This window comes from Dendrobates tinctorius, unplaced genomic scaffold, assembly GCF_039654945.1.
Source record: "Dendrobates tinctorius isolate UK_male_01 unplaced genomic scaffold, ASM3965494v1 ptg000084l, whole genome shotgun sequence".
In the NCBI taxonomy this organism is placed as follows: domain Eukaryota; kingdom Metazoa; phylum Chordata; class Amphibia; order Anura; family Dendrobatidae; genus Dendrobates; species Dendrobates tinctorius.
In genome coordinates, this window is record NW_027361752.1 from 37811235 (window position 1) to 37827624 (window position 16390).

At 49.5% G+C, this 16390-nt stretch overlaps 1 protein-coding gene across 8 annotated transcripts in view; it reads left to right on the forward strand.

The window, feature by feature from the left end:
- Positions 1 to 16390, forward strand: part of LOC141097395 (synaptojanin-1-like) — a 236399-nt gene that overhangs the window by 38473 nt on the left and 181536 nt on the right. For all 8 annotated transcript variants that reach the window (XR_012233941.1, XM_073584532.1, XM_073584535.1 and 5 more), the window contains exon 11: positions 1597 to 1749. Coding sequence is in view for 7 of the 8 variants with exons in the window: in XM_073584532.1 (XP_073440633.1) it covers positions 1597 to 1749 (153 nt within the window). In the remaining variant the exon portion in view is untranslated. The remainder of the gene's footprint in view (positions 1 to 1596; positions 1750 to 16390) is intronic.

Sequence of the window (16390 nt, forward strand, 5' to 3'; positions counted from 1 at the left end):
ACATAAAGCAAAATCTACAATGGAATGGTTCACAAATAAACGTATCCAGGTGTTAGAATGGCCAAGTCAAAGTCCAGACCTGAATCCAATCGAGAATCTGTGGAAAGAGCTGAAAACTGCTGTTCACAAACGATCTCCATCAAGCCTCACTGAGCTCGAGCTGTTTGCCAAGGAAGAATGGGCAAGAGTTTCAGTCTCTCGATGTACAAAACTGATAGACATACCCCAAGCGACTGCAGCTGTAATCGCAGCAAAAGGTGGCGCAACAAAGTATTAAGATAAAGGGGCCGAATAATATTGCACGCCCCACTTTTCAGTTTTTAATTTCCACAAAAATTTAAAATAACCAATAAATTTCGTTCAACTTCACAATTGTGTCCCACTTGTTGTTGATTCTTCACCAAAAATTTACATTTGGTATCTTTGTTTGAAGCATGATATGTGGGAAAAGGTTGAAAAGTTCCAGGGAGCCGAATACGAGGAGGAGAGCGAGGTCATGTTTCAGCTTTCTAGTATGCAAATTCTGTTAAGATAGGAAGAAACAGTGTTTTGGGATGTTGCCCCCCCCATCAGTGCAAAGTATGAGATCTGATTTCTCTATGTGAGTGGCTCTGGACTCGAGTCTACTGGGTAACGTTTCTCCTTGTGGAGAGTGACAAGCCAAGCTTGGCATGTGAGAATGAGGAGACTTCTATGCCATGCATGCTCTGGGAAATTAAGCATGCAAATTGTCTCTTCACTTAGCCAAATCAAATCTCATACTTTACACTGATGAGGGGCAACATCCCAAAACCCCATGTTTGCAAATTGGGATTCTGAGTTGGCTTTTATCCCAAGTCATATGGCAAGGCTGATTGAAGAGTCGATATTGACTTTCGCTACTTCCGATAGGCAGTGCTAGAGTTATAGTCGTCTTCTTCTGTGAAGAGGCAATTTGCATATTTAATTTCTCAGAGGAGCATGCATGGCCTATAGTCTCCTAACTCTGACATGCCAGGCTTGGCTTGAAACTCTCCACAAGGAGAAACGTTACCTGTTAGACCCCAGCTTTCTAGTATGTTTTATCTTTTCCCTTGCAGCTGAATGCCACTTCCATGCAGATAATTATTGGAGAGGTGGCAGCATATTTACGCAGATTTCTCCTTTCTTCACTTCTTGCTTGGTTGTTTCTGTGACTCCCATACAAGTGAATGGGGATATTTTGCTGCCACTTTTCCTTTGTAAATTTCTCCCTCGAGTGTAGCTGTCCGCAGGATGGAAGTTTTGAGCTGCAAGGGGGTCAGGAGCGTGTGATGACTAGTCAGTGACTCTAATCTGCGGGCTGCTCACTGACACTTAATGAAGCGGTTTTCCAAATATCTGCAGAAAATTGTGTGGCAATGCGAATTTCCCATCGAGAGCAATGGGAGGGTTTTAAGGCCGTTTTTCTTGTGGATTTGGGTGTGGAATGCATGCTGAAAATATTCATTAAAAAATTAACTAATTGAATGTACCTTTTTCCTAAATTAATGCAACCCTTTACATTTTTGGAACCACTCCTTTTGTCATGTCTTTAATTTCCATAACTGCTAAATGAGTTATTCTCCTTATTCTCAGGTGCTGTTAAAACAGCTGGAAATCCTCGGCCTGGCAGAGAAGCCGCAGCTGGTCACCCGCTTCCAGGAAGTTTTCCGCTCCATGTGGTCCATAAACGGAGACTCCATCAGTAAAATCTACGCCGGCACTGGAGCTCTGGAGGGAAAAGCTAAGGTGAGATACATAAGGAGGCGTTGGGGGAATCCTATAAATTGCTCCCTGTGTTGCGTCTACTAGGAGCCGCAGATCTTTCATTGGCTTCGATTCACAAGGGCAAGTTGCATGGTGCTGTAGGTCCGGATGGATTTATAGAATGTAGCTGGCTTGTATTCCTGTGATACTGTGATCCTTTTGTTGTTTTGGAGATTCAAGCTGTAGAATATCCAATGGTCTATGGATTTCCAAAAGAGCCTCATCGTCTTAGTAGCCGTGATGTTCTCCATCTTGCACATTTTGCTTTGCATGCGGCCAAATTTTACAGTATGGCAATTGTACCTCTAGACAAAACTAGAAAGCAGGATTTTGTATCCACCAATTTGAATGAGGTACAAGCTAATGGATAAAAATTTAATCAAACAATTAAAAACGGACAAAAAAGCGCACACACCCAGGTGCTGCCTAAACTTCTTGCTGAGGCTCCCCTGATGAGTCAATTTGTGACGAAACGCGTCGGGAGACGCAATTTATGAACGAGGCAACAACAGGTCACCTGTGGCTCGGGGCTCCCTGTAAATACATTATGCTGATGGGACCCTCTTCAACCCGGTGAGATCTAACAATGCTGGCTTTCATGCCACACAAAATTTACATAGCATGGTGTTAAATCAAGTGATGCATCACAATACACTCACAGGGAATGCTCATTAGCATAATCAGGAAGCATGGTTCTGTTTTTGTGACTGTACATATGTGATGGAATTATTTATGTAGGTTGCCTATGTTATTTGCTGCTTGCATTTAGTCTTATAATGGCCTCTTTTTTCCCCAGCAAAGGGGAATTTGTATGCACGAAGCACTTTGAGACGGTGAATGTCCGTCAGTTATGTGCAATATAAATATCATTCATTGAAGGTCCTGGTGGTCTGGTGTCTATATACCTAAGATTGCAACAGCAATCATATATTGTTTCTGTGTTCGGTAAAGGACACATATATCATGATTATAGTATCAATTTACCTTCATTTCAGTGACTATTTGCTAAAGCTTTTTAAGGTCAGCACAACTATACCTATAAGCTGTCACTCCATTCAAGAGGCTCTATACCCAATATAGCACATAAATGTGTGGGTATTTTTACTTTGTGTCTATACGTCTTTGTGGTTTTTCCTGCACCTTGATGTGTGTGCTTTTTTGTCCATTTTTAATTGTTTGATTAAAAGTTAATTTTTATCCATTAGCTAGTACCTACCTCTAGACAAAACCTGACCTTTCTATTTTCTCCTTCGCCTCATTGGGGGACACAGGTACTGTGGGTGTACGCTACTGCCGCCAGGAGGCTGACACTAAGTGGATGAAAAAAAAGTTAGCTCCTCCTCCGCAGTATACACCCTCGCCTCGATTGCAGGCGGAATCAGTTCTTGCTTAGTGTCCTAGGAGGCACACACATCTGGTCTTTTTCCAGACTTGTCTTTTTTTTTTTTTCTTTTTCTTCTATTTTCCATGAAGATGAGACAGGGGCAACGGACCCTATTGAAAGGGTCCGATTTCCCCAAACCATCAACGGGCGAGCACGTGCGAGTGTCGCCTCCACGTATCCTTTCCCGCAACGTAGGACATGTCTGGTTGTTTTTTTTTCCCAGACTTGTTTGTTTTTTCTACTTTCCATGAAGGTGAGACAGGGGCAACAGACCCTATTGAAAGGGTCTGATTTCCCCAAACCAACAACGGGCGAGCACATGTGAGTGTCTCCTCCACGTATCCTTTCCCGCTACGCGGGACATGATGCCGGACTCGCCCTGACCACCCTAAGGTATCAAAACCCTAGGCTGTACAGAGGCCTACGAATAGTCCGTGCGGGCTCCACTGCACCACCAAGGCTAGACTGCAGTGCTGCAAGGCGGCGGACGGTCCCTCTCCTCTTCCCTTGGAGGGAAAGATGGAGCTAGGGTGCCTGCACCGTCCTTGATTTGGATACAGCCCCCTTTCCCCCTGTAATGGGGTCTTCCAAGCTGGGGTACCTCTTTCAGTACCACCCCGTATTTTCGGAGGTCTGCTCTACGTTGGCTGGAGTCTGAATGAATGACGCTGGCTGGAATTCCTCTGAGTGCATGGGCGCATATAAAAGATCACTGCTTCTCCATGTATTTCCAGTCTGACAACACTTTACTCACAGGACACAGAATATATCACACAGACACAGACGGCCGGCCAATAGACAAGCGTCAGGCCAGACATGCATTACAAAAGCCGCGGGTGGCCGGAGCCTGCGTATGTTTACTGTGGGAATTACAAAGGTGGGGGGAGGGCGGACACTGCTGATACATTAGGGACATGCATCTCACATGGAACCTATTATATATACATATAACTGCACAACATATTCTGGGTGCTGAGTGGTTCTGTAACACCCCCCCCTAACCTGAGGATCAGCTGGAGCTCCAGGAGTGAGGCGCTGAAGGAGGAGGGCTGGGAGGGCTCCTGAAACCCCCAGGGTCGACATTCCCCTGGGTGGTAGCGCTTGGCAGCGCATATCCTTACCAGGCCTTGGTTTCTTGGTGCTCCCGTCCCCGTGTTCGGCGGGCGCCGTAAATTTAGTCTCCGGCTTCTGCCGGTACTAGGGCGCCCCCGTGATGCGCGTACTTCCGGTGGACCCGCCCCCGGAGTCTCGGGCGGGTGCCGAAAAATGTAGTCCCCGGCTTCAGCCGGTGTTAGGCCTCGAGCAGAGGCTCGGCCCATAGGCCTCACCAGCGGCGCCTTTTCTCCCGGCAGGGCCGCCCACATGCCGAGGCGTACCTTTTGAAAAAGTGTGCAGCTGTTCGGCAGGCTGGACGCCTAAAGGAGATCCAGGACTAGGCACAGGACTGGGGTAAGTGCTACCCCTGAAGGAGAAGGCCACCCTCTGTTTTTTTGTTAGAGGCTAAGCAGTGGAACCCTGCAGGCATATCACCTAGCAGGGTCACCATGCCCAGAGCGGCTGAAACGTACACATTTTCTGTATGCTGCATGTACCTCCTGTCGGTCTGCCTACCCACAGGAAAGATCTGTGAAATCTGCGGGTCTGAAGTGCCCAGGAGCCCTCCCCTGCGACCGCCCGGAATGGGCTCTGCCTTTGTCGCAGTCAACGGCATTATAAGAGCAATCGAGTCCCTTTAAGCCCCAGGTAGGGGCAGGGATAGTGGCTCGCCTGTCCTAGAGGGGTCCTCCACCTCACAGGAGCCTTCGGCCTGCAGGGGCCGCTCTCTCACTAGGCAGACGCAGGGGAATCGAACTCACACAGCGTCTCCCGGTCCGTCCGGTGCCTCGGCATCCGTGAGCTCTGCCTCTCGCTCACCCTCGCCAGCAGTTGATAACGAGAATTCGGATTACGACTCAGACGAGCCCCTTGACTTGGTTACTCTGAGTTAACAGGAAACAATGAACAGCCTTATCGAGGCCGCCAACCAGACCCTGGGGATTAACAAATAAGTCCACCCGGGCCTCAGGGCACAGGGTGTCATATAAGTGGGTCAAGCAGCCTCTTAGAGAAATTGCCGCTTACCCAGAGTGATGACATAGAGAAAGCGCTTGACGTTTGAGGTGGGTGGAACCCCTAGTGGAAGATCCACCCATGTCACGCTTGGCCGCTAAAGCCCTGTTGTCCATACCTAACAGTTTTGCTATTAAGGATCCCACCGACTGTCTCATAGTGGGCCTGGCTCGCTCAGTATTTGAGGCGTCTGGTTCAGCGCTTTCTCCCTCATTCGCGGCAACTTGGGAGTTAAGGCCATGGGCTCTGGGTCTGAATCATTATACAGATCCTTGCAGGGTATGGACCTGCCTGCGGAGATAGCAGATATTGTTAATCAGGAGGACTTGGGCATTCAGATTTAACCTCCAAGAAGTCCCTAACTTCTTGCCCTTATCAGAGGGGTGCCATCGGCCATTCTAGGCTGAGCGTGGCTACATTGGCCTGTTTGGTGAAAGGTTGGACCAGCTTATTTCTGACTCCACAGGGGGCACAAAGTTTTCTCCCTCAATTAAGGGGTTAAGCAGCTTTTTTCATCATCTGATTCAGACTCTGTTTCGGTCCTTTCACGACCCCAGGGGAGCTTCAGCAACCTACTCCAGTTGCAGGTTGCCCCAAGTAGGACTCATCAAGTCTCATATGGATCCAGCCCATTGGGGAGAATGCGATACCAACAACCCCAGATCAAGGGGACCTAGATCCCGAGGATCTTCGGCCTAATAGCGCGAGGCAAGTGCCGGGCGACACCAGCAGAGTAGGCAGTCGCCTACTCTGGTCTCGCCACGTCTAGCTCGCCTTCGTGCACGACACATGGGTAAGGGAGCTGGTATCCTCGGGGTACAAGTTAGACTTTGTCGAACAACCCCCATCGGGTTGCTCCGGAAGCACGGCGCTGTCATCCCTGGGCCGGAAGGCGAAAGAGGTCAGGGTTTCTATTCCGACCTGTTCACGGTCCCCAAAGGGTCAGGGCTGTCAGGCCCATTCTGGTCCTTAAATTTCGGGACGGATTTGTCAGGATCAGGACAGTCCTGGATGGAGTTTTATCACTTGGTCATAGCGGCTATAGAACATGGAGGAGCGTACCTGTACGTCCCCATTGTCTCTCCACATCAGAAAGTTCTACGCTTCGCTTTCAGTTCGCAGCTCTTACCTTCGGGCTTGCTACCGCCCCCGGAGTGTCCACAGGGGTCAGGGTGGTCGTCATAGCCATCCTGCACTCCCGGGGCATAGTCATCTTGCCTTGTTCAGTTGACCTTTTGATCAAGGGCCCCTCATATCCAGCATGCGAGGAGAACATCAACATCATGCTAGATACTCTTGCCTGCTTAAGGTGGTTGGTCAACCTGGAGAGATCATCCCCGGTCCCAGTTCGAAGGAGTTCCCTTTTAAGTTTGATCTTCAGCACCTCCAGAGGGTTGGTGATCCTTTGTCAAGACTAGGCCCTAGCTCTTCGGCAAGGAGTCCAGATACTTCTCCAGCCAGTCCCTCATACCTTTTGTCTTTGCATGAGGGTCGTAAAGAAGAGGGTGGCAGCAATGGGCGCAATCCCAGTTGTCCAACTCCATCCTCACCCCCTGCAGCACGCCCTCTTGTCATCATAGGACAAGAGCCCATTCTCACTCGACCACCAGTGCTGGTTGCCCAGGCAGGTCAGACAGGCACTTGGATGGAGGACAGTCAGTTCCTCCCGTCTTCAGGGGAAACCTTTTTCCCCGGACCAGGGGTTGGTGGTCACAACCAACGCCGGTTTCCTCGGTACGGAGCAGTCTTTTTTCACCATCGCGACGGAAGGTTGTTGCCGCAGGTGGTACGCATCTCAATCAACTTGTTGGAAATTAAAGCAGCCCAGCTGGCTCCGCAATTTTTTCAGCATCCTCTAGCAGGCCGCCCCGTCCGGATTAAGGTGGACAACGCCACGGCAGTGGCTAACATAAATCACCAGGGAAGCACCCGCTGCAGACGATTTGAGGCACATCCCTCACTGAGCCGAGAGGAATCACTCGGTGATCGGCCGTCCTCAGCCGGCAGAGTCGTGTCCAGGGAATGGTCACTACTCCCCGAGGTCTTTTCCGGCAAGTATGCCGATGTTGAGGATCGCCGGATGTGGAACGGACGGCTTCCGGGGTAGGAGCCAGGGTGGTCGCATTGGTTGCCTCGGTCCCGGGACCCGCAGGCAAGCGCCGGGAATGCACTGGTTCTGCCATGGAACCAGTATAAGCCTCCCATACCTATTTTCTCCGCTGCCGCTATTCCCAAGGGTCATCAAGAGGATCAAGGCAGAAGGAGGTTCCAGTGACGCTTCTGGCCCCAGATTGGCCTCGGTGGGCGTAGTACGCAGACCTGGTGCAGCTACTCGCTGACATTCCCTGGCGACTGCCAGGGCGCCCAGACCTACCTTCTCAGGTCCCGACCTACCACCCGTATCCAGGGGCCCTATGTTTGACGACTTAGCTGTTGAATCTTGGTTTCTGGCCCAGGCTGGGTTCGGACGCAATGTGGTTACTACAATGGTTAGTGCACAGAAGCCCACCTCAGTACATATTTTCTACCACACCTGGAGGATTGTCTCTTCATGGTGTTAGGACCACAGTCGTTCTCCATTGGGACTCTCTATTCGCAACACTTTGGCGTCTTTTTTTCCCAGTCCGGCATGGACTCGGGGTTTGCTCCAAGTTCCCTTAGGAGACTAGTATCTGCCTTATCCATCCTGTTTCAGCGCAGAATCGCTACCAATCTGCAGGTATGGACCTTCAGCCAGGGGGTCTCATGCTTGATACCCCTCTATAGGACCCCTCGGGACAACTGGGACCTTAACCTGGTCCTAGGCTTTTGCAGGAAGCTACATCCAAGCCACTACAATAGGTATCTTCGACATACCTCCCCTGGAAGGTGGTGTTCCTCGTGGTGATAACATCAGTCAGGCGGGTCCCGGGGCTGGCAATTCTATCTTGCCAAGCTCTGTTCCTGATATCTCACAAGGAGAAGGTGGTTCTGAGGCCAGCTCCCCCCTTATTCTGCAGAAGGTTGTTTCCTCATTTCGTTTTAATGAGGATATTGCCTTGCCCTCCTTTTTTTTTTCCCGGCACCAGTGCACCGGGTAGAAGGGGCTCTTCATACATTAGACCTGGGAAGAGCTTCCAGGAGGTCGGGTCGCGGACTGCAACCTTTTGGTCAGAGAGACACACGTTTCGTGCTCTCTGAGGTTCGCAGGAAGGCACTTGCTGCCTCAAGAGCGACCATAGCCAGGTGGATTCGCCTGATGATTCAGGAATCCTACCGCACCAGAGGCGCAGCTCTATGCCAGCAGAGATCAGAGCGCACTCAACTTGAACAGTGGGCGCCTCGCGGGTTTATTCGGCACCAGGCATCAGCGGAGCAGGTAGGCAAGGCGGCAGCCTGGTTCAGCTGGCACACACTGTCCAAACATTACAAATGTCCATACGCTGGCTTCAGCACATGCAGCCTGGGTAAAAGGATTCTCCAGGCAGTGGCGCACCCTTATACAGTAGGGGCGTGTAGCTTGGACCGGTGAATCAACTCCCACCCAGGGACTGCTTTGGGACGTCCCACAGTACCTGTGTCCCCCCAATGAGGCGAAAGAGAAACAGGGATTTTTGTGATAAACTCACCGTAAAATCCTTTTCTCCGAGACGCTAATTGGGGGACACAGCACCCACCCTGTTAGCCAATTGGCTCCTTTTTGCTTATTAATAGGTTTTTATGATACCAGGTGGGTTTTCTAAACATGTTACCTACATTGAGGCTGATTTTTTTTCTTGTAAATCTCCTACTGCTTTTACACCGAACTGATTCCGCCTGCAGTCGAGGCGAGGGTGTATACTGCGGAGGAGGAACTAACCTTTTTTTCATCCACTTAGTGTCAGCCTCCTGGCGGCAGTAGCATACACCCACAGTACCTGTGTCCCCCAATGATCGTCTCGGAGAAAAGGATTTTACGGTGAGTTTATCACAAAAATCCATGTTTCCACTGGCATCACCCGAAGTGAGGGTCATATGTTAGAAAGATCATGTTGGCAATGGGGTTGGGTTGGGATCTACTGCCTCGAGACCTTCACAAAAAAAAAGTTAGATTATAGATCGCAAGTCACTAGCAACTTTGCTTCGACAAAGTTATATACAAGTGGTGTGTATATAGTTCTAGTTGTGCTACTTGCTGTTCCTGACAGATAAGGGTCCCCCAGATGAGACCCCTCTTGAGTTCTGATGATGACTACAACGTAAATATACATAAGCTTATGTGACCAAAAATGAATGATTTTTAGCTTTTAGATGAAAGCAATAAAAGTCGTCAATGAATGACAGCAAGCAGAGGTCTTGAAAACCCTGAGGATTAAAAATATATATATATATTATGAGAGCTATGTATATTTTCTTTGTAAAAGATGTTCCTTGATTTTGCTACAACTTGTTCAGGTCTCGGTAATGGATATCATCACCGATGACAACATGATGAAGAAGGTTTATAAATGACCAATAACTTTCTTTATAACGTCAGAAATTTGTTAGATTTAGTGATTGGTCTGTCTTGATATAATTTACCAAAATTGTGAGTAATATCCTCTGGATTTCCCGGTCTCTGGTACGTTTTTTTGCACGGCCTATCCTTCATATGGGACTCATCGGTACTGGCCGTTCAAGTCTGGTTCTTGGCTCAGGATGATGCCATGAACTTTTCTCTTTTCACTTGTAACTGCAAATTGCCATAACCTGACAGCCTGCAATCTACACACTGTCAGTATTTTCATCTGTTTCAAGCTTGAACTGTCGTCTTGTGACCGCGAGAATGCGATGTGCTTACTATCCTTTCATCCGCTTCTCTCATTATTACATTGTTATTTAGTGTCATTTCTGTGAACATAACATATTACATTGACAGAATCCGGAAAAGCTGCTATTCTGCACCTGTCCACCAATGTGCAAATTGCTTACCTGCCGTCACATGACGATAGAGAGAAATCCTTAGTGTGTGCACGTTGCACACCATCAGCATTTGGCAATTTGCAGTCACTCTCCTAAAATTTAAATGAAGCCTGAGAAACCCTTTAAGACTGACCAGCATTCATGTGGTGTGTTTACTTCACCTCTTCTAACCACTTAAAGGGACTCTCCATTTCTTGCTTTGGGAATCCCCACTTGTTGAATGTGTGCGCTGCGCCCTCTGGACTTTTGTGTTAGGGCAGGCGAGCTTGCCCAGAATGAGCGCTGTCAATTAAAATACAGGGAGGCAGCGGAGCAGGCTAATTGAAGGGGGGAAAACTGCATGGAGCTTGTGCGACAATTACTACAGGCCCCCCCTGTGTTCTGGGGGTGAAGAACTCCCTACAGACATTTAATTCTAGAGTTCCTGTGAGGACTCAACATTTTATCTTTATTATCCAGACGTCTATTTTTAGTAAGCCAGGAGGCATAGACTTTTATCTTGACGTTGACTTTTCTTGTAGGTTGAATTGATATTTAATTGATGAATGGTTGTTGTTTACCTTTTTATATCAGCTCATACAGTTTATTGTACTGTTATCTTTGCAAAACATGTGTAGGGTCACTGAACAATATTTGCTGCTGTGTTGATTACACATTATACCAGGCCATGTAGGTTGTTGACTTGCAAACATTGAAGGTTAAACTATAAATGATAAAACAATGTGGGTCAACCTAATCGCCCCTTCCCTTTGACCTGTGGATTATGGCTTGAAGGACAATAGTTGTGAACTATAGAAAGGAGATATGCCTCTGTAACAGGCATTCAAGAGATCCAAAGAATCAGTCTTTATCAAACCAAAGCTATGAACACTCTACAGCAGGGGTCCCCAACCTGTAACTCGCGAGCCACATGTGGCTCGCCTGCTCCTGACATGTGGCTCGCCGACGGTCACAAGAAAAGTCCACAGGGAGCCGCCCTGGTGTCTGTAATACCCGCCCTGCCACCTGCTCCTGACATGTGGCTCACCGACGGTCACAGGAAAGGGAGCCGTCCCGCTGTCTGTAATACCTGCCCCACCGCCTGTAATTTGCCGCCCCTCCTTTTGTATGCATGTCATTCAGTTACTGCATTCACGCCTGCGCAGTGGCGCGGGTCACTGTGCTCTATTGAAGTCGCACAAAGTCTCGCGAGACTTCACAAATCTACTGCGGCTTCTATAGAGCACATTGACCCGTGCCACTGCACAGGCGTGAATGCAATCACTGATTGCCGTCAACGATACTGGTGAAGGACAGAGAACATGTTGGAACAGGATCATTTGAAGTAAATTAGTTATCTTAAGTTTTTTTAAGTGTCCACACTGTTATGTTCTTTATCCCTATTACCCCAGAAATATTGACTTTTATAAATTGCGCGCCATACCTGTATTTAGCCAGGGAGGTATGTTTTCTCCCCCTGACTCAAGCGCCTCGCAGCCGTCCATCATCCCCCTCAGTCCCCCGGGCGCCGTCTCCTCTATCTCTTCACGTAACCGGCGCCAGCGCTGTGCAATCATTTTTCAGGCATGCGCCATGCGTGCTGCCCTGGAACTTGCATCCACTGATGTACGGAGATCGCGCCTGCGTGTAGCGGAGGCCCCAGATCCTGCCCCGCAATGTGTTATGATGTATTCACACTGCGGGCAGGGAATCTGGCGCCTGCGTAGTAAGTCTCTCTGCGGCTGTCCCCATCTCCCTCCTACGGGGCTGAATCTTTTGCCTGTCTAGTGCAGATCTCTGCACCTGTAATATGTCGGAAAGAGGCAGAGGGAGATGGGAACAGGCGCAGAGACACTCGCTGCGCAGGGGCCAGATTCCCAGCCCCGCAGTGTGAATACATCAAAACACACTGCGGGGCAGGATCTGGGGCCTCCGCTACACGCAGGCGTGATCTCCGTACATTAGTGGATGTAAGTTCCAGGGCAGCGCGGACGGCGCATGCCCGAATGATTGTACAGCGCAGGGGCCGATGGCGTGAGGAAACAGAGGAGGTGGCGCCCAGTGGCCAGAGGGTCATGATGGATGCGAGGCGCTTGAGTCGGGGAGAAAACATACATCCCTGACTCAAAACAGGTATGGTGCGAAGTTTATAAAAGTAATTATTTCTGGGGTAATAGGGATAAAAAACATAACAGCCACCTTCAGAGAATGCAACCTTAGTGCTGCTGAAGGTGGCTCTTTTACCTTAATAGGCCCGGGGGGGGGGACAGGTTCCCTTTAAATGAGTGAATATCCTGGTGTATGTGCACACGTTGCGGATTTGGCTGCGGAGCCGCAGCGTATTTGGCCATGCGGTGTACAGTACCATGTAAAGTTGGAAACCTATGGAAAACAAAATCCACAGTGCACATGCTGCGGAAAAGCAGCAGTTTATTTTTCGCAGCATGTCAATTCTTTGTGCGGGTTCCGCAGCATTTTCTACTAGTAAATTGGCTTTGACTATGTCTTTATCTGCAGTGTGGCTCTCCACCAACTTTCATAGTGGAATGTGGCTCTCAAGGTAAGAAAGGTTGGGGACCCCCTGCTCTACAGGATAGCTGCCAGATCAAGGTTCCATCATGAGGGACACAGATTTGACATTCTACAGGATGCCAGCTCAGTCCCCATCTGAAAGAATACAGGTCTGCTCAATTAACCATCACTGAACCCATGGATATGTTTGGGGTACTCAGGATTTGGACCTACTGGTCATCTTAGCCCCATGTATACCTTTGGAAAAGCCAGGAATGAGACCCACTGGTAACCTGGCTCCATAGAGATGCTTGGAAAAGCCAGATTGTGACCCTCTGGTCCAGGGGCGGACACTGACAGCTTGGGGCCCATGCAAGAAATGAGTCTGGGCCCCGTTCCTTTTATGGCGACATAGAGAGAGATATATATATACATACATACAGTGGGGCAAAAAAGTATTTAGTCAGTCAGCAATAGTGCAAGTTCCACCACTTAAAAAGATGAGAGGCGTCTGTAATTTACATCATAGGTAGACCTCAACTATGGGAGACAAACTGAGAAAAAAAAAACAGAAAATCACATTGTCTGTTTTTCCATTCTACATGACGGCACCACGAGAGAGGGGATCCGCCCAGCGAGGACAGGAAACCTTCAAGATAAAAGGGGCGGCTCCTCTCTCCGCATCAGTTGGTTTCCTGTCCTCGATGGGAAACCCTCAAGATGAAAACCTCTTGATGATTGGAAGAAAGAAGAGGATGCCTGGGCCTGGGTCGGGTAATCAAATAGCAGGCACCGGTCTGCTACACCTGATACCAGGTGCCGGTAGTCGCCTCGGGGGTCATATATTCCTATGTCCCCCCTGAGCGAGTGCATGGCCACAGCCCATGGGGCAGATGCCCGGGTGAAGCTGGATACCTTGGAGACCACAGGCGGTGTACCCTCCAAGATGTAAATGTACCCCGTAAGACGTCCACGGAGGCCACTTTCCGTGTTCCCTCCCTGTCGACGTACGGTGGCCATGCAGCCCATGTGACACATCGGTGCCTGGGCGAAGATATTGCTCCTCGGGGGTGCCACATTGGTGTACCCGCCCTGTTGAGACCAGACGCCAGTCCCCGCAGAATTCGGCTCTGGAAGGCTTACCTGGTGTATACGTTGGTGGGTATAGTGGATCGTCCATCCTTTCTCCTCAGGTAAGAGGGAGAGCGCAGGTGACCGGTATGGGGCCCAGGCGCTCACCGGAAAACCCGGGTTCGCGCCGCTGAGCACACCAGGGCGGCAAGGACGCGCGCATTGGTAGCGCGCATGGCGGGGCCTTGCTGGGAGGAAGCCGACGCTAAACCGGAAGTGGTAAGCGGCGACCCGGAAGTAGAGGTGGCGCGCACAGCAGAGACACAGGAGGGTGTGCGCAGTCACTAGGGGGCGCGCGGACACAGGTAGTGGCGCGCGCGCACAGAGGGCGCAAGCGGGGTACGGGGACCAGGCGGTCCAATTTAAAAAAAAAAAAGAGGAATAACCTTCCCTCTTAGGCTGAAGGTGACTGCTCTCGTTAGGTGGCTCCTGCTAAGCAGCTTGAAGCTGGGGGCTGCTATTTAAACCGGTAGTGGCTGGCGTCACTACACCATTACATCGTCGGGTGTGACTGCTCTCAGCACAGGATAGCAGCAGACATATACAGCAGGATGGAGAGCCCCTCGCCAGAGCATATACAACCACGCCAGGAAGCAAAGGAAAGGCGGTCACGCTCACACGAAAAGAGCCAGACACGCCGCAGCAGCAGTGGAAGCCGCTCGGGCAGCGCACGGGCGGATCGTCAACGCAAGAAGGAGGGGTCCATAGTCTCCTTAGGAGACAGTGAGAAGACCAGTCAGCCTCCAGATCCGGTACCTGTTTTGTGAAAGCGTCCGAGTGGTGAGTGAACTACGAGAAAGTCCAGTACTCTAATGTCTGTTCTCTTTCTCTTGTCTCCTCTCTTCCCTCTCCTCCCTCTCTTACATACATTGGCGGGGTGGAGTATAGGAAGTCCCTAAGAAAAGTAGGGGAAAATCTAAGAATAAAGAATGTGCTTTATGCAAAAGTCCCGTAGGAACAGCCTGGAATAAAAAGTTATGCCAGGAGTGTATTAACAAAACAATAGCGGAGGAGACTCCCTCATTCTCGGATAGTCTGAGGTCCCTAATTCAAACAGAGGTTTGTAAGTCAGTAAGTGCATTACAATCTGCGGATGCAGATAGGAAAACTAGGGATAGATCCAGCCCCTCAGGGGTCTCTCAAGAAGACTATACAGGGTCAGAGGAGGACTCAAATAAAACGCACTATTCAGATAGTAGCTCAGATGGGGAAGATACGTTCCCAGTAGAATCTACGGATGAACTTATTAAAGCAATCAGATCTACCATGGGGCTGGTAGAGGAGCGAGCAAAAAAGACAGCCCAAGAACTCATGTTCAGTGGACTACAAAAGAAAAAGCGTAAGACCTTCCCTATTAATGAGCAACTAGAAGGGCTCATAAAACGCGAATGGGAAAAACCAGAGAAAAAGTCCCAGATATCTAATTCTCTGAAGAGGAGGTATCCCTTTGAGGAAGAGGCATCCTCATCCTGGGATAGGGCTCCCAAAATCGATGTTGCGATATCAAAAGTCGCCAGGAAAACCTCCCTACCCTTTGAGGATCTGGGGTTTCTGAAAGAACCGCTGGACCGGAAGACGGACAATTGCCTTAAGACAGCCTGGGAAACCTCGGCTGGGGCACTAAGACCGGCTATCTCAGCTACGTGTGTGGCTAGGTCTCTAAAGATATGGGTAGACAACTTGGAGGATCAACTAGAACATGGAGTTCCCAGAGAGTCAATTCTGGAAGCATTACCGGCTATTAGAGCGGCGGCAGACTTTCTCGCAGAGGCTTCTGCAGACTCGGCCAGACTAGCAGCAAAGTCAGCAGCCTTAACCAATGTAGGACGGCGTGCAGTATGGCTAAAATGCTGGCCGGGGGACACTCAGGCAAAGATGAAACTGTGCTCTCTGCCATGTGAGGGAAATTTCTTGTTCGGACTAGCATTGGATGACGTGTTGGAAAATGCGGGTGATACAAAGAAAAATTTTCCAAAACAACCATTTCAAGCGTTTCGGCGCTCCTTTCAGAGGGGCCGAAAATTCAGAAAGCAACAATTCAGAGATCGAGACAAAAACAATTCTGACAGGCGATACAGAGGAGGGAGAGGCTTCTATTTCGGCAAGCCCTCCAGGGAAGCCAAAAAACCCTCCCAGTGACGGTCCTTCTCAGGTGGGGGGAAGGCTCTCTCACTTCCTCCCAGCCTGGGAGAGAATCTCATCCAGCACCTGGATCCGACAGATAGTAGGGTCAGGTCTGGAATTAAAGTTCCACCATTGGCCACCACAAAATTCATTCAGACTCCAGTGCAATCTTCTCAAGAAAGACAAGAGAGTCTGGAAGAGGAGGTATTGTCACTCATACAGAAACTCGTACTGGAAGAAGTTCCGGAAAAAGAAAAAAAGGAAGGCTTTTACTCCCCCCTATTTCTAATAACGAAACCAGACAATTCCTGGAGGACAATTATAAATCTGAAAGGCCTCAACAGATATTTGATAGTCCCATCATTCAAGATGGAAACCATAAGATCTGCAGTGAAACTCCTCTTTCCTCGGTGTTACATGGCGGTCCTGGATCTCAAGGATGCTTACTATCATGTCCCGATCCGG